A 23,810-nucleotide genomic window follows, 5' to 3' on the forward strand; every position below is an offset into this window, starting at 1 on the left:
TAGAACTATTGTAGCATTTAGATCGAATACTAATTGTCGTTGTATCGTTGCTTTATCTATTTTTATGTGTTTGTGAAAAAAATTCTAACTGACAACTCCAAATTTAATATGTATTAACATATGATACTTAGTCTTATTACGATGTTCCGAATCATTTGTAAAAGTTTACAAGAAAAATTTAAATAAGCGAGTGGTTAACAATTTAAAATTTGTACTTTTTTTATTTAGGCGACAAGGTTTGCATTTGTTTTACATTAGTAGAGCAGATTTAGTATTATTGTGATAGTATAGATCAATTCGTAAAAGTTTACAAGCAAAAGTAAACTAATTTAGTGATTAATAATTTAAATATTTTAATATTTAACTTAATAATCATGTATTTTATTTCCGATATTGTAAATTATAACGTTACTGGTTATGCGTATATATCTTAAAATAGGTCCAAATATTTTTTATTTTAATTATAATATATACCCTTTGGTTACGATTTAAATAGTATTTATTTTCTAAATAATCTTACACTATACTATAAGATTATATCTTTATGATTAGTTACCAAAATTAACCATACTATTTTTGCTACTAATTAAGACATGTAAATTGTATTTGAAAGATGTTTTGTAGTTTTCTTATCGCAAGTTCACATTAATTTAAGGTATATTTGGGAAGGTATTGGCTAGCGAGTACAAACAAAAAAGCGTCACATCATCGCGTTTTCGTCATGGAATCAATTACATTTATAGGTTTCATGCATTTTATACCAAATTGTTTAATTACAACTACGCTGCACACTAATTCAGAAAAGACTGAAACAGACAGAAAGCACTATACCATCGTGCACTTTATAACCATTTAGTGAAGATACAAACTGAATGAAAAAAAGTTAGAGTGTAGGTGACCACTAAAACAACTATTTCCCTCAGTAAGTTAAGTTACGGAGTAGCTTGTATTGCATACAAGCGTAACATATGCTTGAGCGTTCTAGAACTCTCCACCAAACTGCACATAACCCTTCCATCAAGATACTTTAGGGGTATCTTTCTTCCAAGAGGTAAAACTCTCATCTTACCTCAATTAAATTCCATACATAAAATATCATAAGATAGTACTGCCTCCTTCCCTTTTTATGAGACATGCACGCGTCCTGAGATCACAATTTAACTAGCAAAATGTAAATTACATTTTATAAAAAATATATCATTAAATTAGTAGTCAAATGAACTTTTTAATGATATAATTTTTACATCATATAATTTATAATTTGGCAGTTAAATTGACGATCTTGGGATACGTGCGTGCCTCATGTAGTCCGACGGAGGGAGTAATTCCTTGTTTGTCTTTGTGATGGTTACATAAATTATACTTGCTCTTTGTTGGCAAATAAAACACATTTTTATTGCATAAACATCTTTCTAATTTACTTTATTAACTTATCACGTATGTGTATTACATAGTAAAATTTAACTCTAGTGATTAGTTACTATGACAACCTAACTATGATTTATTAACTTAATGTAACATACTCACATGCTCAATATTTTTTTCATCTATATATATGAAAAAGAATACAACACTTTGAAATAGAATAACCCACTTATATGGGCTGACTCATGTATCCTACGCGAAGAAGAATAAGTCAAACTAAGGTTAACCGACAAGTCCTTAATCCAAACCATGCAATTCAACAAGTCAAAAGGACTAAAATGAAGAAGAGTCAATAATTAAGTAAGTGTCGCAATGGAAAAAGGACTTACGGAATAAGGAAAACGGGCTAGGATGAAAAAACGGACTAAAATAAGCCATATGGTCGGTCCGAAGCCAAACGCAACCGATTCAAAAACATGAACATCTCTTTCTTATCAAGTGCATGTACGAAAATCTTTTCTCATATGAGCGTCATATGTTGTTGATACGTCCAAAATGTATCTACTTTTCTCATCACTTTTTTTATAGTTTGTTCCAAATTCATGTGGAATTAGTTAGCAAATTTTTCTCCCTTTATGTTTGTGCACAACAGAAATCATACTTTCGAGAAAGGTACCAAGTTCGAGCAGATCTTTTGTGCCAAAATAAGAATGCCAAATGAAGATGGGCTCAACAGGGGATGCGGGTGTCGGGGTCCTAGATCACTTGGCTAGGTCGCTTTAGACCTACCTGCGGACGCCTCTTCACCTATTTATTCCGTCACGAAGAAATCTCAAAAAAAACATACAGTTTTCATCAGAAGATTTCGCGAGTTGCCACCACACCTTTGTCAAGCTTCGATGACAGATTTATCTCTTCGCCGGCGAGGAGAGGAGAGATTCTTCACCAGCATCGTCTCTGTTTTCATGAATCATTCATCCTCCATCATGACATCATCACCTTCTTTCATGTGTGAGGGGTGATGGGTTGGGTGGGAATTGGATACCATCTATCATTTGATGATGAATTTTGTTGTTTCAGACTGTCGTCACTAGTCTTTATATGGTTTCAATTGGAGCTATCTTTTGCATGATTTGTGATTTCTTTGACTCGCAGTAGAGGAAAGGACATTCTTCTCTAAGCAGTTGACATTGTTCACACGTGTTACCATTATGTTACAACTGTATGTTTCAAATGTTATACTTCCTCCCCTTGCTAGCCTTTAGTACTTGTAAGCATGGTTTGTTTGCCTGAACTTCCAATTCCATTTGAGTCCTTTTTCAAACAGTTTCCACCATACCTAGCTATCAATAGCTTCGGCTATTTCCCGAGTTTGCTAAGCTTCCAACTAAAATTTGGGAAAAGAAAAAAAGAGTGAAAAGGTGACACTTTTTTTGTGTGGTGCAAAAAAAAAACAGAAAAAGCGTTGAGCAAAAAAGTGTTGTGTGTTCTGCCCAATAAAACCTACTCTTACCAAGGTGGCTAAAAGTCAGCGGTGTTGCCTAGTCCCTTGCTAAATGTATAAGAAAGCAATCGCCACTCAACTATCAAGAAAAATCTCTATGACGTTCTTGCTTTACACACATATTTACAGATATACTACATGTAGTATAGTGTAACACTTTGCATATTATACGTTTAGGGTACTGGTGATGTTGCATTTTTTACCATGATTAAAAGTAGCTGCAAATTTGCTAGGCTAATTGCATAATATTTGTTGATCTGATCTTAGAAGTCTTAAAAGTTTTGAGTTGAGTTTATCATTATAAGAAAATTTATGCATATATAAGGTAATCAAACTTCAAAATCACCATCTTTAATGATCATATATACACGAGGGCGAGGATTGATTAAGCTTGGGGATGTTGATACGTTAAAAGCGTATTTGTTCCCTTTGAAGTTATCATCCATGTTTTTATTTCTTTTTACCATTTTTTAATTAGTTATTGGTTTTATATGCAGTTAACAGCCGCCAGACGGTTCCTTCCTTTCTTCGTTATGTTATTTTAGGTAATTTTACATGTGAGGAATAATCCTAGAAAGTTAGGATGTCAATATTTTGGGGTCCTGAAGCATTACACATAATACGGAGTTCAACCGAGTTAGGTGGGACCTATGAGGGCAGGGCAGGCGCCCCTGACATTAGAAGGAGGTGAGAAACAACAAAGAGCAAAACAAGTATAAATTCTATTCTGCCACAGGGAAGGTGGAAATTAAGGGGAAGGCACCGCTAGAATCACCTCCGGAGCCTTCATCTGCCTCCCCTCATCATTTCGCTACAACTCCAATGAGTAGGGATTATTTCTCCTCTGAACCTCGGGTCCGTGGTAGTATTATGTATCAGATTAATCTCTCTACGTTAAAACCAGCTAGGGGCAGATTAGTTCACCTTCCTTCATAATCTTCAAACAGGTTGCCAATCGTGTTCAAAAAATGATTTCAGGATTGAACTCAAACCGTTTTTAGTCCTAGCGCTATGTCGAAGTAGCGGGAGCAATTTGCGTGAGTCTAGATATCTCCGACGATGGCGTTAATGGAGAGGTTCTTATTTGCTTTGACCTCCTTCAATAAGGATCCCTCATCATTCCCCTCTGTTTCTTCTTCCTCGAAGGAGACAAAGCGCCTCCTATTCAAGGAAGAAAGCCTGGATATGCTTCTCACTTGGTTTCAAGGCTTGCGATTTTACTCTGTGTACATTTGGTTTCGATAAATCTTGTCACATATGGTTTCCTCAAACCCTTTTCTCCGGCGAGCTCCTCTAAGAGCTTCATGGATATTTCTTGGTGGCTGGGGAGGCTGATTTTGGTCTGATTCATGTTCTTCTTTTTAATCTTACTAGTAAGTGTGCATGTGCACGCACGTCCCTAAATTTTAAAACATATCTTTAGAATCTTATTTTAAGTAAGTTAATTTTATTCAAGTCCAAAGTTTGCTTAAAACTTAGAACCTTGACTGAAATGGCCATGTGTGTATATGTGATCGGCAGTAAAACAACAATGACAAGATACACCGATCAATAATGAGAGGCAATACCAAGACCCTGGATATCATATTCATCAACACCACATTGTGAACAAAGAAGTCTTATTACCAGGTTCCGCAAATTCAACAAGGGGAGGTAAAAGAGATGATATATAACCATCGTTTCAGCACATTGCATAAGACCGAATACTCGATTATACAAAAATAACAAATATGATGACCACAACTTTCTTAATTTCCATACGACACAATTGCCACCGTTTCTTTTGTCACAATTTATGATCTTATCTGAATTCCCCGTGACCCCGCAATCCCCGTCAGCAACCCCCTTGTCTCACACACAGCTACCACGCCATATTCTTACCATGTGCTGTCCAGAACTGTTAGTGGTGTGTGTAAGATCTTTCTTTTTCACTTCTTTTTGGAATTTAATTGCTAATAAAACTGCAATTTGTGTATGCCTTGAGCACAAAGGGTGTGACACTCAACACCTAGAACCAAAGAGTAGGCCAAGCAAACAATCTGCTCGGGCAAAATAACAATCTTCTTTGAGCTGACATTCCCTAAAAAAGATGAGGCAAGAACAAGCGGAGACAAGTACTCCCTCCGTCCCATATTAAGTGTCGAAATATTACATGAATCTAGACACTTTTTAGGCATAAATAATCCATATTTGGACAAATTTGAGACACTTAATATGGGATGGAGGGAGTAGAACAGAGCCATGACCAAACCGACTCACCTTGCCGCCGGCGCTGCCCCCTTTGGATGCTGCCACCGGCTCCTGGATTGTCACCGGCCAAAAATAAAAACAGAAGATTTGTTATGTTCAGTTGTAAACCAAACTCGAGTTGTTCTCTAATAAAGGAAAGAGAAAAAACATCCGCATGTTTGAGATAAATACATCAGGTTATCAGCACCCAGAAACATAATTATTGATGTTCTAACTCGAACACTAAGGAAAATGAGTTGCCCATATTTAAAAGAACTTAGATGTATCTCTTTCACGAGCTTAAGTCACACTTGATGTAAAAGAAAAGCCACCAGATTGTACGGGTACATTTACAGGAACCAGAAGTGTCAAAAATATGTTGCACTGACAGTCAGAACTTTGTTAAGATTTTAATCTTCTCCGTAGAACATCTCCTCTTTTAGGACAGACCAGGTGCGGAAGCGACCTATGTTCAACCAGAGGGGGGAGTATATTGCAACAAGAACAAAATTGGAAAGCTACCTAGCTATTTTGTATTTCCAGGAGTTTTGCTACCACGACCTGTATTTACCTGTGAAACTGAATCTTTTTTGGAGTTAGAACATGAACTGCCACTGTTACCTATACACCAAATAGATAAAGCATAAATGACTCGTCCCTAAATACTAAATGGATGCCACAAAGCAAGTATTAATTCGTAATAATAGACCAACATGCTTCAGTTTGGGTAGCAGCATTGCTAGGATCCCATCCCTTTGAAACATTGTGTAAAAGATCGATTTCCACATCATATGACATGTTCACATGCATACTTTATATAGTAAGAATAGTAGGATCGTATTTGTAGGCCTCATTTGTGATTGTGTTTTCCTTGTAAGAACAGCCTAAACAAAGAAAACAAATGCACAGTAATGAAACTCGAGAGCAATTGCTAGGACTACAAAATTCAGGGATGCCAAACTAAAAATTAGGAGTAACATTTTACTGCTACTTCTATCCATTCAATGTACTGTGAATATAATTGAGTTTCATTGCTTGCGATCAGCATGATAAATATCACAAATAAATTCTCAAATGCTATTTGCGCCGGTAAAAAGACTTACCTCAACAAAGGCCTTGTAGTAGCTCTTAATTGTCAATCAGAGAAGAAGTCGTCATCCAAAGTAAGATCTAACAAGAAACTACATCAAACCCATGGCCATGGCATAAATACGCTACTAAAACTCTAAAAGGCGGTAGATTGCTTGACGACCTAACAACATCGGCCACGCATTTCGTTCAGAATACGGGAAGCAGTACCCAAATCGAGAGAGCGCAGAAGCTTACGTTGTGGTGAGTCCCCTTGTACATCCTGCCGGGGTTCCCGAGCCCGACGCCACGGCTTCTGGTCCCCGACGGCAGCGGTGGCCGAAGAAGAGGAGGAAGCGTCGGTGGCGCTGCAAGCCGGGGCTGGGAGGGGCTTCGATGTCGCGCCGGAGATGGCAGGGGCGAAGGAGGCAGCGGCGGTCTTCGACGTCGTGGCGCACGGGCCGACACGACGGCTGGTGACGAAGGTCAATGAAGGACGAGCGCGGCCGGTGCGCCGTGGCGCGCGACGGCGGCGCGGCGCTCCGGGGATGCGAGCGCGGGGCTGGAGGGCGGCGACGGCGTCGTGGGGCGCGAGGGCGGGGCAGGAGGGCGGCGGGGCTGCGAGCCTGCGACGGGAGGTAACGGGGTAGAAGACTCGTTTTGAAGCGATTAACGGGGTTTAATTGCGGTTTTTTTCCTCCGCGGGCGCTAAACCAGCATCTTTTGAGGTAATATTCTCTGCCAGTCGGACAGTCGGTCAAGTTCGTGCCTTTATAAGTGCCGACCTTTCCTCAATCCAACGGCGCTCTCCTCTTCCTTCTTCTGCGTCAGACTGAGGCCAAGCTTTGATGTGAGGGTTGCCGATTGGTTACCATCTTCAACGAGGAAGCCTGCTCAGCGACTTTAGAGCATCTCCAATTGGTTACTCCAAAACTATTCAAAATGTTTTCTTTAGCCCAAACGAACATGTTGTCCAGAAAAACACATCCCAGTGGGATACCCCAAACATACATTTTGTCATCTTGATCCATCCGGACAGATCCTCAAATTTGAAAGAGGTTTGGGGTGTCCGTTGTCCGGTTTGCGCTCCTGTCCGGCCCGGGCCCATAGATTTCCACCCGAATCGCTCTCGATTCCTCTTGTCCCTGACGACCAGCCGCGGCCACCGGATCTTGAGCAGCACCAGCGTCTCCTTCCGCGACCGCGGGACCCGTTGAATTCTGCCTTCCGACTAGAATTCAAACTAGAATTCGACTCAAATATAGACTCGCAGTTCCGGGCGCCCCTTAGATATGTCGGGCTCATCGTATGCTGTCCTAGTGCGCCTTGTACTCGTACTCAACTTATGGTGCAACCTGGGCATATCATCATTGTCGTTGACTGCCCCTTGCACACAAGTCATTCTTCTAACTTGTATTTTTCATCTTCACTTGTGGTGTGTCTGCCTCTCAAATATCAGCTCTTGAGGATCCATGCCCTCATCAGCACATCGCCAGCTCGTCTAGGGGCTGCAGACGGATCCAGCCGCCCTGGCACCGGCAGGGGCGCTCGCGTTCTCCTCGCGTGCAGGGGTAAGGCGTCTGGTGCCTGCTCCTCGTTCTCCTCGTGTGCAGCATGGGGATGGGAGAAGAAGATGGGAGCGGCCAAGGGAGAAGATGACGGGGGCAGCACGGGTTCAATTTGTTAAGAGAAGGAAAAGTAAACTGAAGAACCAAATGAGTTTCAGCTTTTTTTTACAACAACAAAAACAAAGCTGCTTTTTCTAGAAGTAAAACAAAACCAAACAGACCCTTAATCTTGGGTCTGTTTGATTGCTTTCCTGAGTGACTCGTGAGATCTTCTTGAAATTTTGATCATTTATGCATGTAAAGGCATATATATGCACCCGTGGTGTTTGGTTGGAAACCTGAGCGTGAGACATGCTAAGAGCAGAAATCTATGTTTTTATGGCCAAAAAGCTTAAAATACATTAACGTGAATTCCTCTCGTTACTTTCTACGATGCGTGCCACTAGTCTAGCACAAGATCAAGCAAATCGAAGAACTCGAGCATATACGGTTGCGCAATTAATCGAACTCTGATTCCGTGTACGTGGCAGCCGAATCCGTTTCGCAGCGAAACATCTGAGACGTTACTGTCTTGCTCAAACGCGGTGCTAGTTGCTGCATTTGTGGCTGATTGCTAAGTCAACTCATAATTGAGCAGACAACGAGTAAATTCCATGGATAGATGCCAGTTAAGATGCTTGATCGTAATTAGTACTGTTCGTTCGCGAAGCCTGGATCAGGCACCCAGGCGCTCGTCTCTGGAGGCCTGAGCCAGCGAGCCTGACCTAAACTAGGAAGACCCCCAGGACGGCAACCAAACAAGCTTCAGGCTACGTATGCTTCCGGTCAGGCACTGCCGCACTGGAGCATCAGGGCATGAACCAAACATGCAACTTATGTGTCAGCAACCGCCTCTTCCTTGCAACCTTTTCATTAGGTTCCGCACGGCAATTTTTTATCCTGCGAATCATCCAAGTCGATGACAACCATCGATTTCTTTCACCGGCGGCGAGGAATTCATGTCCGTTGGCATCTCATTGCGGAGATTTCAAGATGTCCAAGCGATGCCTCATACATCTAAGGGTAGATGGTGGAACGCATGGCCTCTCTATGGGACTTGGTGTTATCTTAGATTCCACTATTGTAATTTTGTACGCTCCTTAATGAATATGAGCGAGCTGTCTTAAAAAGAAATCTCCATTTCTTTGTGAACCAATTCTTCTAATATTTTTTTTTGCAACAACCACTTCTTCTAATGAATGTTTCATCTAAACAAATACTCTCATCAGTTTCTGAATATAAGAAGTGTTATTTTGTCCTAAGTCAAGTTTATAAAAAACTAAGATTAATATCAAATGAGTATATTATGAATACATATAATACCTGATTTAATATAACTAATTTAAAGTTTTGTAAATGTTGGTAGCTTTTTCTATAAATTTAATCAAATTTGAAGTTTGAGAACACAGTACTTCAACGATATACCATACGGTCGAAAAGACGCAGTCTTTTTTTTAGAGGACCGAAAAGACGCAGTCGAACATTGTACGGAGTATAAGAAAGGCCTAATTTGAAGTCCACTCGACCTGGCCTCGGAGTACGGCCCGGCCCAAGAAAAAGGTAGAACATCGAAGAAAGAAAGAGAAGGAGAGAAAACTTGTCCCTAAAGAAAACCCTAGAGAAGGCGGCGAGGCAGAGGAGAGAGGGGGCAAGCCGGGAGATGTCGATCTTGTGGGAGAAGAGCTCGGCGTGGCGGTGGCTGGTGCGGCGGACGCGGGACTCGAAGCCCTTCTTCTTCACCTTCGCGGCGCTCTGCGGCGTCGTCCCGGGCGTGGTGGGCTACGGCGTGATGCAGCTCACCAGCTCCCGCAACGACAAGCTCGAGACCCACCTCCGCTCCACTGCTCGTCCGGAAACCACGGTGCGTGCCCTCGCTTAACTTTGTCATTGCAGACCCCTCCTCAATTAGTTAGCAGATGGTATTACTATTAGTGCGGTCTGCCACATTTGATTTTCCTGTGATCGGAGAACACACCTACTACCTTAGCGCTCCATTTCTGAGCCTCTGTCCATATCCCTGCTCTGTCGTGTAGAAGCGGATACCTGCCTGGGTTCTATGAGCTAGTCCGCTCTCCAAGATTCAATACCCTACCGTGGTCTATTGATGGAAACTGTAGAGCTCGTTTTGAGAGGCACGCGGATGCAGCTTATATACTCCACTTACTGAATTTTTAGAAGTAGCTAAAATGTGGTTCGTGTGGATGTCTGTGGCCTGTTGGGTACCTCTGTCTGACCAGTTCTAGTTTCCAGACGGCTAACTGTTTGTGGTATAGCTTGTTCGGACATTTTTATTCATGGTTCAAACCACAGGGAAGGTGTACATGACCAGTTATCAGTTGAAAACCAGCTAGCGCTTGTAAGCTGTAACTAATACTCTTGTTATGTGGCAAAAATTGCAAGAGCTATGTAGGGATGTTAACTGAGGATAATGATAGATGTGTCTGTATGCTAGATAAATCTGCAAAATTTACTGGTAAATCTATTTATACATTTCTGAAGCATTCCCTAGTGGAATTTCCATAAAAATTGTTGTGGAACGTTAAAGTCTCTCTTGTGGTTCCAAGGAATATGTAGAGCATCTGTTCTTTGACACTTCAGCCAGATTCATATGCAGTGTGATCAGTTGTGCTTTCAAGCTCAATGATGTACCCACTTCCATGAATGATCTATCTACCACTCCCTCCGTTCCATAATTCTTGTCGAAATATTACATGTATCTAGACACTTAGACAAGAATTATGAAACGGAGGGAGTAGATGATTAATGCAGTGTAATAGAGGGTAGAACTTTGATGTGGTTTGTGTGGTTTCGCGCTCACCTGGCTGTTGCCTGAATTATGCCTTGTTTGAATGTCTACGTTTCTCTGGTTTCGTTAACAAATTTGGGAGCCACACTCCTAAATTTGTCTAGAAGCTTGCCTTAAATTGCTCCTGATTGCACCCATAGAAACAGGAAAAAAACAATCGCTTCACGTCCCAAAAGCTGGGCAGCAACACCATCAAGCCAAAGCCCCCCACACTAGCCCATAACCTTGCTTCTCTAATACTTTGAAGGCACATCTGTTGCGCTGCATCCACACCATCCAGCAGGTAAGCAGTGTAACAGAGATGAAGCCCTTGCGCAATGGCTTCTGCGTACTGCGGCGTGCCCACTGCCACCAGTCAGACACTATTTCCCAGTTGCCGGCAGGCGGAAGGTGGATCTTATCCAGGCGAGCATCTCGAACAGAATCTGTTGTGAGAAGGGACAATCAACGAGCAGATGTTGCATCATCTCCTGCTGCTGGTCACAAAGCAGGCAGGCCGGTTTGTGCTGCAGCCCTCAGTGTGCCAGTATTCAGCCATCCAGCAACGATTCAAGTTGGCAAGATAGAAGATGAATTAACTTTCCACGGAGCCCAGGTCTTCCAGTTGAGTTCCCAGAATGCAGAGCGCACCGCGCCATGGAAAGTGACAAGGTAACAGAATTGAGCGGAGTACGTGCCGGTAGTGCTCCAGCACCACATCAGGCAGTCAAGGTCGCCGGACCGCTGAGCCCTGCAGAGCGCTTGCCAAAGCTCGAGGTACTGTAAGTCTGTAACAGGGCAGATGCCGGGGGGTGGCCATGGATCCTGCAACCAGCTGTGCGTTGCGAGACCCTGCACCACTGTTTGCTGCCCCCTCTTACGCTTGCACACCCTCTCATAAACCTCTGGGGGCAATTTCCTTGACAGCACAGCTATCAAGCCATTGGTCTTCCTAAAAGACCGCAGTGGCGCCGACGAGCATATCGGTCAAGGTGAATCACCGGTTCTTGTTAGCGTTACTGAATTGGATGTCGAGGTTGTACCACAGACGGTTTTGGTTCGTCCGGCCGTGCCAAAGCCAGCATATCCTTAGCGAAGCGCTCGGTCCAGATTTCGTATGCCCAGGCCTCCAAGGTTCAGAGGTCTACAAAAGCAGCCAGATATCACACTGCTGTTGCCGCCATTCACTGTATTTATTGCTTCCTAAATAAACCCCTACCGGACTTTACAAACCGCTTTGATGAATTTCTTTTGCGGCATGAGAACGAGTAGCTGGTGCACCAGGTGGTAGTAAGGACCGCATTGATCAGAGCCAATCTCCCAGCCTTGGTCATGAGCCTAGCTTTCAAGGTACGGAGTTTGTTGGCAGTGCGATCCATGATGGATTGCATTGCAGCTGGTTGCTCGTCGGGCGCCACACAGCCAACGGGATCCCAAGGTAGGTGACTGAGAGGTCCGAGGGCTGGCGGCCGAAGTGCAGTTCAATGGCAGCTTTCTCCTCATCGCTGCAGCTGATGGCCTCGACAGAGCTCTTCAAATAAATAGTCACCATGCCTGAAGCCCTCCCAAACAATGCCTACAATCCTTTGGTGGCATGAAGCTCCTGTGCAGAAGGGTTGAAGAAGAGCACTATGTTGTCAGCATAAAAGGAGATGTGTGGCAGGGTGCGGTGCGGCTGGAGTGGAGCCAGGACGCCACAATTAGACAGGTGGTAGAAGGGCCGGCGAGCATCCACCACCAAGAGGAAAATCATTGGAGACAAGTTGGCTAATATTCAATTTGTGTGCTATTATTAGAACAGTTAAGTCAGTATTTATTAGTTAACGCTGTGTGTAAGTGTGGAAGACCTGTTATAGTGTGGTCTGCTGGCTGGCGTTACTTGTTCAAATGCGTTATGCAGAGATCACAGAGTGTTTTTGTCTCAGCAATATGGAATACTTAAAATAGGTAATCTGGGTACAATTCTTAATTGTCCATTGTGATTTTGAGTTGGAGTTTTGAAGATCTATACTTTGCAGTTGGGAGCTTGAGAAGTGAACAAGAAAAGAAAAGGAAAGAATATGTCCCGTGTAGTGATCATCATCTGGTAGTTTGTGCTATGCTTCTAGTAACCTTTTTGTCATGGTTGCTTACTGGCTTTTAATTTTAGTTTGCAGCATGAATCGATCAATATTAGTATTTATCATTTTGAAAATCTACTATTTTGAAAAAAATTCTTCTTACAATAACACCACTGATTTACTAGATATGACAATAAGTTAACTTATAACGTGAATGTGTGATGTTTGGTCAGGGTCTCCTTGTATTGTATGGGTACTTCATGGGAGTCTATGTCAGCTAGCGAACCGGTGCCATTGTGACAAAGATGGGTAGTGGGAGAGACAGGGAAATTGGAACAATGTTAGAACGATTAGGGAATAGGTAACTGTTATTGTTTCCCTTAAAAGGCTCGATGTCTAGGGCTATATAGCGCCCTTTGATATTACATGTGCCATTGCTGCAAACCGAACCTTGCGAGAAATCTCTGATATTGCTTTATACCGCTGCATAGTTTTGGTTGCAGTGTTGCACACTACCATTGCTGCAAACTGAACCTTGCGAGGTATCTCTGATATTGCTTTATACCGCTGCGTAGTTCTGATTGCATTAATAGATTATTATTTGCTCTGCGAACTAAAAATATGCTTGGTTATTTAGACGCTTTGTTTGTACTGGGTGATAGCATGTCAGTGTCTCTTGTCATATCAGGATATAATGTTCTTTAAATTCTGCTATGATAAAAATTAAATTTTTGTCTACTCTGCCCATGCTACTTATGCTATCCTTTGCAAACAATCTGCAAGGGATGTTTATGCATGAACACACTGTCAAAAGTATGCTTCTAGCAGGATCTTCTTTTGTGAAAACAGTGTGCACCTTTTATTCTATAAAAAGGAGTAAAAGAGTACGATAGCTTGGCTGGTGGGAGCAAATTAGTACCACAACTTGAAAAATGCTCAGTCAACACCCTTAACTTGGCACGTGGGTGCATCTAGGGTCCAAAGTACGCTGCATGCCATCTTCTGCCAGCGCTGCTTGATGATGTGGATGGGAATGGGGGGTTTGCTTCACGTGCACCACACACGACCCGCCTCTTGGGCTTCCTCTTTTCGCAAAAAGCCCCCAAGATTTTCTGGCTACTTCAATTCTAGTCCTGTCTTCCTACTCGTCAACGTGCACTAGGGTGGCGACGACAGAGACAGTAGCATTCAATCTCTCTGCTGCCCCATCTTCTACCTCACTTGTACTAGATTCCTCTGAGCTTTCAAATTATCTCATGTGCCTCTCTTGCAACTCTGATGCACCATTGACTGCAAACTGAAGCACCCCCTAAATCATTGTCGGCCATGTACTCACTACTGCTTCAAGAGTGTCTGGTCGGTGTAATCGAAGTAAGGTCAATGCCATTAGGAATCAAATACTCATAATTCGCATCCCACATCCAGAAGTCGCAGCCATTTTGCACCGGACAACATGAAGATCTTCATCCTCCTTCGCCTAGCACCGTACGACAAGCCAGTGGCGCTTGGCCACTCCATGCGGACGTGGCGAGGTCGCGTGAGCTTTCTGTCATGAACGAAGGAGGTACCTCACCAGAGAACCATGGCCCCCAGTTAGGGGTTTAGGGAAGAGAGGACGGGGCAGCTAGCGATATGGAGGCAAAAGGGGAATGATTTGTGAAGGAAGAAAAGGAGAGGTGTGCCATTGGCTCATGTGCGTCGTGTGTGCAGCTCACCCTCCCTTCATGAAAGCATTAGATGTGCCACGTAAGCAGAATAACGGGACACGGCGTATTTGGATTGTTTGTACTCGCGACAGCCAAGTCTAGGGTACCAAATGAGCATTTTTCAAATGGTTGTACTAATCTGTTCCCGCCTGCCAAGTTGCTGTGCAGTGGGCATCATTACTAAAAAACGGGTGTGCACCTTAATAAGTCGAAGTACTACTTTAAGAATATCCAGATTGGTAAATTTTCATGTAGTTACATATCCTAATAGCATGTTGCCAGCTCAGATGGTTGAGTGTTTACTCCGTGTTGCCAATCATCTGTAGGGACTTTATACTCATTACTGTATGTTTCCAAACGTTGTCTAGTCAAGGGAGAAGTGCTTCACATCAATTTGGATGTGAGATGTTTTAACTTTATGTTACTTCCTGAGAGCATGCGCTATGTGAAGGTCCAATATTAGCCTGGGGCACCGCGTATTTAGAGCTTAGTAATTTTCTTGCAATGTGTAGTCCTCACACAACGTCACACTGGGAACCATCAAAGAAGAAACTACATTGTGCTTGCTCTAACAGGCTTGATATTCAAGTTCATTATTACCTTCCTCTTTGTTCTTTTCACCTTTTCAGGTGCAAATTGTTGTTTTTTAGTGATTCATCTACCATTTTATTTATCCTTGCAACCATTTCATCTATGATTTCATTGCCACTAAATTATGAACTCCTGACGAAACAGATGATGGGGCAAGTGAACAGGGAGAGACTGGCAGAGTATCTTGGCGAGCTGCAAAGGAAAGAGGACACAAATGACAGGTACGTTGCTGCTCTTAAAGGGGAGACACTGACAAGGAAACGCTATGAACGAATTCAGCCTGTTGACCCCCAAGCCGCCCAGGAGAATGCCAAGGCAAAGTGATTGACTTCGTAACGAGATGTGCTATACGAAAGCAGTGAACATAAGAATACCGAGTGTTCATTTGCAATATTGTTCAACTCTTGTAAAGTTTTTGACATGTGTTTTGCGATAAAACATTTTCGTACTCTTAATAATCTGTTCAGTCGACATTCTATTCTTGTGGTTGCATCAGATTTTTTGGCTTATTTAGACCTGTTGCCTTTTGCTCTTTTTTTCATTTCAATATCAATAAACTTGTATGTGGTGATGAACTGCTACTTGAAGTTTATGTGCTGCTTGATTGTGCAAATGTCTGCATGATTTTTTAATAGGATTTACTTCTAGGTGAGAGAAGTGGGGCGTATTTGGAAACTATTCAATGTCGTTTGTCAGGAAAAAAAAACATGTAAATTATGCTGTAGTTTTTGTTGCAACGGAAACGTGCCAATGCCAGGAACTAGATGGGGATCAAATAAGAACCGGTAAATTTGATGGGAGAGGCCAAGCGTTAGACATCTGGCCGCCCCGAGTGGCTGAAACGTTGTCCAAATTTTGGGATGCTCCTCCAGCGAGTTGAAGGATTACCACAGATCAGAGAACCATGCATCTGAACTTTGATACTCTAATAAAGCTCGTCTAGTACTGTACTGACGTGCGTTCGTTACTACGGAGTACTATTAAATAGCCGTGCATTTGTTAATAGCAAGACGGGATTTGAAATATCTGGCAGATTAAATGGTTCCCCAAAAACTAGTTTTAAGGATAGGATAGCGAAAAAACTTTTTTTTGACAGAATAGAGATCAAAAGAGTTCATTTCCCGGTCTTCTGGCAATGTGACAAGTTGCCGTCCGCATAAAAATAAAGTGCCATCCGCACAGAACTAAAATTGACATCCTCACAGACGAAAGTTGTAATGACCACAGAACTAAAGTTGCCACCCCACGGGATTAAATGTTAGCTCTCTTCTGGCGTGACGGGATAAAATTACCACCCGCACAGAACTAAAACTGACATCCTCACAGACCAAAATTGCCAGCATACAGAACTAAAGTTGTCATGCCACAGAACTAAAGTTGTCACCCCCACAAGACACGTGGCACGATCTCAGGCATAGTCTTCTCAATCGGATGACCAACAGATCGTTCGCTCCAAGAGACTAAAGAGCGAACGTTCGCTCAATATAAATTCCTTTTTTTTATCGGGAGAGAGAACTTTTGGAAAACTTTCTGCTCTCTTTCAGCGGATTCCCGAAAACCGATTCGCTATATATTTTTTTCTACTCCCTTTGTTTCTAATAAACATAAGAAGTACTAACTTTGTTTAAATCAAACTTCTTTAAATTTGACCAAGTTTGTAAAAAATCTACTAATATTTACAATATCAAATTAGTATACTGTGACAATTTAGAGTTTTCCATGTAAGTATATTTTTCTACAAATCTAGTCAAATTAGAAGAATTTTTACTCAGGAAAAAGTTATGGCTTCTTATATTTAGGAGTGGAGTTAGTACATCACAGACATATGGGTCCCACACTTCTCAATGGCTCTAGGATTATTGTTTTCTGTTTTCTCCTACGGTGCAACCAAGTTCACCGTCGTCGTGCACACACCGCTGCCACCTCCCCGTGTTCGCTGGACCACGCGGCGAGGGGGGTGGGGGGGTGGAGCGTTGACTTCACGTCCCTAGGCTCGTCAGCCCGCGTTCCGCCGCGGGCCGGCACGCACCCGCCTACGCGACACCGCGTCCATTGCACACGACCGGTTGAGATCCCACTGTACCAACGCTCACTGCCGCGGCGGCAAGATTTAGCCGTGCACACGCTCGAAATGAGCTTCCTTAAAAAATGTAGGTGGTAGGAATGGGGTACGGTCCTAGGAAATTTGCTGGAGATGTTTTTTTTTATTTGTAGGGATTGGTGTCAGTTTTTAGGATTGTGAACCAATTTAGTAAATCTACTAGAGATGCTCTCAAGGAGGCAATTATAGAGTCCAATGAACTTGCTCTTAGAGCAAGGTCAATGTTGGTCAATACCCAGTGCTAAGAAACGTTGGACCCGAACCTTACCCTTGGAGCACCCGAAGCTAAGAAATGTTTTGTAGACTCGACTCAACTATTTGGACTCACTATTTGGATCGACTCCACAAGCTCGTTGACAATTGTGGACCCCGCTCACTGCGCTCGTTTCTATCCGCAACCACTCGTTGTTACCACACCTCCGCACTGGGCGCCCTCGAGTTGGAGGGAAACAAGGGGACTGATAAAGTGAATGTAGATTTATATATTTAAAAATATAAGTAGTGGGTCCCATAAACAGTAGCTAAGAAAAACAGCACTCCAGGATTTTTTGTATTCTTAGGGTCGTCCCTAGCTTTTTTTGTTAGACATGGCTCATGTTGCTGATGCGCTTAGTATTTGCAAACATGAATACAATATGGTTTGTTTGATGATACGGGCTACTCGGCCCGGTCCCCTTGCCATTGACTTCCACCTACCGGTTGTAGGACACGCGCGATCTCAGTCCGATTTCTGCGAGAGACCCATTTATTAGATAAAAACTGACCAAGGGGTAGTTAATACATGCAATGTAATGCTTACCCAATTGTACTTTGGTAGCCTTCAAAAAAAATATTGTACTTTAGTAGGTCAATCGAACGTGAGTTGTAGCAGGATTTTACATGGGACTAATGTATCGAAGATTTGGTTTTTTACATTCACTAGCGAAATGCCCGTGCGTTGCAATAGAACAACAACATAAAATGATACATTCAAAAACATGCATCAAAAACTTTCTTTGCTCTTTTCTTTAAAGATCACTAAATATCCCTTTAAAAAAGCCCATGGTTATACCGATGGCTCGCCCGATTAGTCATGGGTAGGGTATGGTTATAAGTTTATACCCATGGATACCCGTTGGGTCGCCCAGTTGATATTTTAATTAAATAAATATTATTTTTATTATATAATATGTGGATTCTTTGAAAAAAAATTTAGCGAAATGTGGACTCTTTGATGCAATAAGGATTAACGGGTGAACCTGTAACAAAAAAATAAAGATCAAGTGCAAAATTGGCCTAGTAGCCCATGACTCGATGACCCGGCAACTTGGCATGTTTGGTCATCTCTCTCGCTCAGTGAGGCTCACAGAAGAAAGGCATCGAGGCACCATCTCCCATTCTACACTCGGCCATCATCTCTCATTCTCTCTACTATGCCCTAGGCTCCGCCACCATTCTCTCTCGCAGTCTGTCTCATAAGCTTCTTCGAACAATTCGCCATCTCCTCGTGTAATTTAGCCCTAGGAGGAGACGATTGTGGCTGGGAAACAGAAGAGGGGACTAGCCGTGGCTGCGCTTGAGAGACAGAGGGGATGGGCGTGGCTTCGATTGCTTGCCCGATGGGTGCCCGATCGGGTCTCATCTTCCGACTCCCGTAGTGTTTCGACGGAGTGATCTTTTTCTCGTCAGATTCGGAGTTGTTGTCCGACTCTCGTAACGATCCCGCTAGAGACGGATTCCCTCGCGGTGTTCCAGTTCAATTCGGTGCAGGTAACGAGCCAGACGACTTAGTAGGCCTAATATAAATGCAATCTTGGGGGGCCCACATTTTTTTGGGAAGTTTGACAGACGACGGTGAAGGGAACGGTCCGTATTTTTTAGATATGCAATATTGGGCGGCCCACATTTTTTTGAGAAGTTTGACAGACGACGGTGAAGAGAACGGTTCGTACTTTTTAGATATACCTATTGCATTTATATGGCCCCCCCAAGATTGCATTTATATTAGGCCTACTAAGCCGGATGGCCCGTTACCTGCACCGAATTGGACTGGAACTCCGTGAGGGAATCCATCGCCAGCGGGAATATATATTAGGCCTACTAAGCCGGATGGCCCGTTACCTGCACCGAATTGGACTGGAACTCCGTGAGGGAATCCATCGCCAGCGGGAATATATATTAGGCCTACTAAGCCGGCTTGCCCTTTACCTGCACTGAATTGGACTGGAACTTCGCGAGTGAATCCATCTCCAGCGGGATCGTTACGAGAGTCGGGCAACAACTCCGAATCTGATGAGAAAAAGATCGTTCCACCGGAACACTAGGGGAGTCGGAAGATGAGACCTGATCGGGCACCCATCAGGCAAGGAATCGAAGCCATGGCCGTCCCCTCTATGTCCCAGGTGCGGCCACACGGTTGGTCCCCTCTTCCGTTTCCCAGCCACGTCCGTCTCCTCCTAGGGCTAAATTACACGAGGAGATGGCGAATTGTTAGAAGAAGTTGATGAGACAGACTGCGAGAGAGAATGGTGGCGGCGCCTAGGGCATAGTAGAGAGAACGAGAGATGATGGCCGAGTGTAGAATGGGAGAAGGGAGAAGGCGCCTCGGTGCCGTTCTTCTGTGAGAAGATGGTCAAACATGCCAAGTTGATGGGTCATCGAGTCAGGGCTACTGTGCCAATTTTGCACTTGATCTTATTTGTTTTTTTACAGCAGGTTTCATCTGTTAATATTGCATCAAAAGTCCACATATTATATAATAAAAATATTAACTAGGCGACCCATCAGGTATCCATGGGTATAAACTTATACCCATACCTTACCCATGACTAATCGCGCGAGCCATCGGATATACCCATGGGCGTAAACGTCGACCCATATCCTACCCACTTGGGTCGGATATCCGCGGGCGAGTTGCCACATTTAATACTTGCCGGCCATATAAGACGGACTCCAGCCGCCACGCAGAGACAGGACTACAAGCAGTCAGATAGCCGAGAGGCCAACGACGTCAAGTCGTCTGAACTGACCACAAGCTAGATCCGCCGAACAATTCGATCAAATAATTGGAAAAAATTTACACGTGCACTGCCAGTTTATTAATTAGGCTTGATTTAATCTAATATTGATAAGCTCTTTCAGAAAACAAGAAAAAATCAGAATAGGCATACCCAACAAAATAATCGAATGTTTATACTCATAAACGAACATCGAGCTGTCAAAACATAAATTTGTTGCCACTTCTAACTCTTTGTTTTAACAGCTAAAGTAAGATAGTGCAGAGAACTAAAGAAATTAAGTGATTCCGTCTCAAAACTTCTTTGACCGGGTGATGTTATATAATTTTCAGAATAAATTGTATTGTTCTATTTTGAGAGATTAGAGTATAGAAACACAATCTTCGGAAAAAACCTTTTTTGAAGGGATATTTGGAGATCGTTAAAGAAGAGTAAAAAGAGGTTTTGATGCATGTTTTGAATGTATCATTCTATTTTGTTGTTCCGTTGCAACGCATGGACATTTCAGTTAGCAGATATAGATATAGATTCTGATAAACTTTTTTCACCTTTTACCTTCTACTCTTGAGCAAAACGTAGAAGTTAGCTGTAGATTGTATCACAAACTCTTGTGCAAAACTAGTGTAAAAATACAACAGAATGTAAACGAAACACCAAACCAAACCAAACCTAACCCCAATCCACCCACTACGACCAAGACGACTCCTCTGGCTATCTCTCCCAAGTCCCACCAACCCGAGTAGGCGAGCAGGACCGCAACACTCGCCGTCGCGTCGCATGGAAGCCTCGAGTGGGGCCGGCGCCCGTGGCGGCGGCGGCGGCGGCGGACCGGCGCCGTTCCTCCTGAAGACGTACGAGATGGTGGATGACCCGTCGACGGACGCGGTGGTGTCGTGGAGCGACGCGTCGGACGCGAGCTTCGTGGTGTGGAACTCGCCGGAGTTCGCCGCGCGGCTGCTGCCTACATACTTCAAGCACAGCAACTTCTCCAGCTTCATCCGTCAGCTCAACACCTACGTACGTACGCGCTGCTCGCTTATCCCTCTTCTTGAATCTTGATGCGCCCCGAGCGGTCTCTGTCGAGTTCTGGAGAATTTCAGGCGTCAGATTTGCGCACGCGAGGGGAATTATTAGGTTAAGTTGAGCTGGTTTCGTGCCAATTTTTTTTGGAGAATTTGGCATCAAAATTTGATCCTCTGGGTGTAGGTGCAGAATTGTCTGCGTTGTGGTGAATTGCGAGGGGTTACCCAATTCACCAATTGCTAGTGCGTCAGATAATTTGGAATGTTGGTTTCTTTTAGTTGGACTAGGTAGCAATTTGGGAGGCTATTCGAGTCACTACATTCTTCGAACAAATAGTCACTTCTTTCATTGAATGGAGCTCGAGGCCAAGGCTCCGGTCCTGTTGCATTGACAACTGGATCGAGATTTGTTCTCAGGCCCTGTTTGTTCTCATTGTTCTTGTAAAAAAATGGTTTCTAGGATAAGGATAGTGTCATGATCGATCTTATGTTTGTGTTGGAACTTTATCCTGCTGCTTGTACATCACGTTTTGTGTTTATATTATCCTTTACCCTTATATTATTTGAATATGTCTGAAATACTGGGAGTTAGTCTAAAAGAATTTTTTGGGCAATAAACACTGGCGGATTGCAGATTGTCATGCCCCTACACCACAAATATACCACGTACTGACTGGTCGTGTCCTCATCATGGGACATAATATGGATGTGGATTTTGGAGTACATGTGTCAGTTTTGGTATCAAATATTTTCGCTACATTGTAGACCTAACTTATTGGAAAATGTTTGTTCCTTTTTTTAAACTTCTCGTGGAAGAACAAACCATTTTAACTGTCCATTTTGGTTTTCTATCACACTATTATCTTGATCTCAAGGTGATAGTCATTTTCTTGTTTAGAAACACTTTAGCTACTTGAACTTGCATGCCCTGGTTTATTGGATTTACCTAAAAAAGTTTGGACAAGAATAATTGTCTTTCAACACAACAAAGAATTCAGAGTGTGATTGCTCTTTTTTTTTCTGCATAAATTGATTTCCTTTCTCTTTTGTGGGAGGTAATACCATAATAGGCACTTTAAAGCGTTTGATCTTAAGGCATCAATTTTTTTGTCCGAACTCTTTGTAGTACTAGTAGAATCCATTGTCAAACTTTCATTATGCTGCCACGCTGGGCCTACTGCATGCCAGGGTTAGTTGATTTCTTTGGCATGTGAGTACCGGTGGGGATTTGTGCTAAATTTTTTCTTTTCATGTTTGATTAGGTCCCAAAACATGGAACATCTATCTAATTGCTACTAACTAATAGTCTAATACAGACCTGTCAAAAAATTGTCAATGTTTCAGGGATTCCGTAAAATAGAACCTGAGAGATGGGAATTTGCTAATGAATACTTTGTGAAAGGACAAAAGCACCTGCTGAAGAATATTTACAGGCGAAAGCCTATCCACAGCCACAGCCATCAACCAGGTGCACTGCCTGATAATGAGCGTGCATTATTTGACGATGAGATTGACCGGCTTGCGCGAGAGAAAGCTGCCCTCCAGGCTGACCTCTGGAAATTCAAGCAGCAGCAGTCGGGGACCATGTTTCAGATTGAAGATCTTGAGCAACGAGTGCTCAACATGGAGCAGCGGCAGGGAAAAATGATTGCCTTCTTGCAGCAGGCTAGCAAGAACCCTCAATTTGTCAATAAGCTTGTAATGATGGCAGAGTCATCCTCAATATTCACAGATGCTTTCCACAAGAAGAGAAGGTTAGCTGGGTTAGATTACGCCACCGAGACGGCAGAAGCTACTAGCTTTTATGATGAACATAGCACCACTTCCAAGCAAGAAATGGGCAACCTTTTGAATCAGCACTTCTCCGATAAGCTTAAGTTGGGACTTTGTCCCGCAATAGCAGAGAGCAATCTCATCACTCTTAGCACTCAAAGTTCGCATGAAGATAACGGTAGCCCTCATGGCAACCATCCTGTGTGTGACAGAATGGGGATGGAATGCCTACCGCTGGTGCCTCAAATGATGGAACTCTCAGATACTGGGACGTCCATATGTCCCTCCAAGAACTCTTGCTTTACACCATCTGTAAACGACGAAGGGCTCTTGCCATGCCATCTTAGTCTTACTCTTGCATCGTGCTCGATGGATGTCGACAGAAGCCAGGCCTGCAATGCAGATGGGAGCACCACAATTGATGAGGGGAGAGACGACCCAGCAGAGGCGACCACAGCCACCACGGATGACAATCAAAAGACACCAGTTGATTCTGATAAAGCAGATGCAGCGACACAACGACGAGGGGATGCACGAATTGCCACGGAGGCTCCTGCAGCTCCCCCTGCCGTGGTGAATGACAAGTTCTGGGAGCAGTTCCTGACCGAGAGGCCGGGCTGCTCGGAGACAGAGGAAGCAAGCTCTGGACTAAGCCGGGATCCTTCCATGGAGGACAAGGGGCAAATGGAAGGCAACATGAAGGATGGCAGCGAAGACATGGAACAGCTGAAACTTTGAGCTTCTTCTAATTTATTTGGCCAAAGTGGTATATATACATACAGGCATACATCGTTACTAAGATGTTAAGGACCAGGAAATTACTGCTGAATCAGTAGATGTCGTGAATTAATAGGGTATATAAATTGTGCACGGCATGGAACGGTGCACATAATTTTGTTTTGTTTTAGAGCTGGAACCCAGAATAGAATCATTCTAGTTTTACAGTGGTACCCTGCAGTCTCTGCTTCGATTCTCCCGATAGCTTGCATACTTCATCCGATCC

General features: G+C 43.3%; 2 protein-coding genes across 2 annotated transcripts; both read left to right on the forward strand.

Annotated features, from left to right (window-relative positions):
- Positions 1–9,354: 9,354 nt before the first annotated feature.
- LOC100844097 lies at positions 9,355–15,502 on the forward strand. The gene is made up of 2 exons (XM_003574937.4): positions 9,355–9,634; positions 15,060–15,502. Exons 1-2 carry the CDS (start codon positions 9,434–9,436, stop codon positions 15,237–15,239), a joined length of 381 nt encoding a protein of 126 aa, XP_003574985.1. The 5' UTR covers positions 9,355–9,433; the 3' UTR covers positions 15,240–15,502.
- Positions 15,503–20,679: 5,177 nt separating this feature from the next.
- Positions 20,680–23,783, forward strand: LOC100844394 (heat stress transcription factor A-5). The gene is made up of 2 exons (XM_003574938.4): positions 20,680–21,029; positions 22,379–23,783. The coding sequence occupies exons 1-2, from the start codon at positions 20,790–20,792 to the stop codon at positions 23,543–23,545; spliced, it is 1,407 nt and encodes a 468-aa protein (XP_003574986.1). The 5' UTR covers positions 20,680–20,789; the 3' UTR covers positions 23,546–23,783.
- Positions 23,784–23,810: the final 27 nt, after the last annotated feature.

This window comes from Brachypodium distachyon, chromosome 3 (assembly GCF_000005505.3).
Source record: "Brachypodium distachyon strain Bd21 chromosome 3, Brachypodium_distachyon_v3.0, whole genome shotgun sequence".
NCBI classification, from domain to species: Eukaryota; Viridiplantae; Streptophyta; class Magnoliopsida; order Poales; family Poaceae; genus Brachypodium; species Brachypodium distachyon.

Bases quoted from the DNA above. Each gene is read 5' to 3' on its own strand.
- LOC100844097 (XM_003574937.4), top strand. From the start codon at position 9,434: ATGTCGATCTTGTGGGAGAAGAGCTCGGCGTGGCGGTGGCTGGTGCGG. The intron at 9,635-15,059 runs GTGCGTGCCCTC...CTGACGAAACAG, and splicing joins CTGCTCGTCCGGAAACCACG to ATGATGGGGCAAGTGAACAG.
- LOC100844394 (XM_003574938.4), top strand. From the start codon at position 20,790: ATGGAAGCCTCGAGTGGGGCCGGCGCCCGTGGCGGCGGCGGCGGCGGC. The intron at 21,030-22,378 runs GTACGTACGCGC...TCAATGTTTCAG, and splicing joins TCCGTCAGCTCAACACCTAC to GGATTCCGTAAAATAGAACC.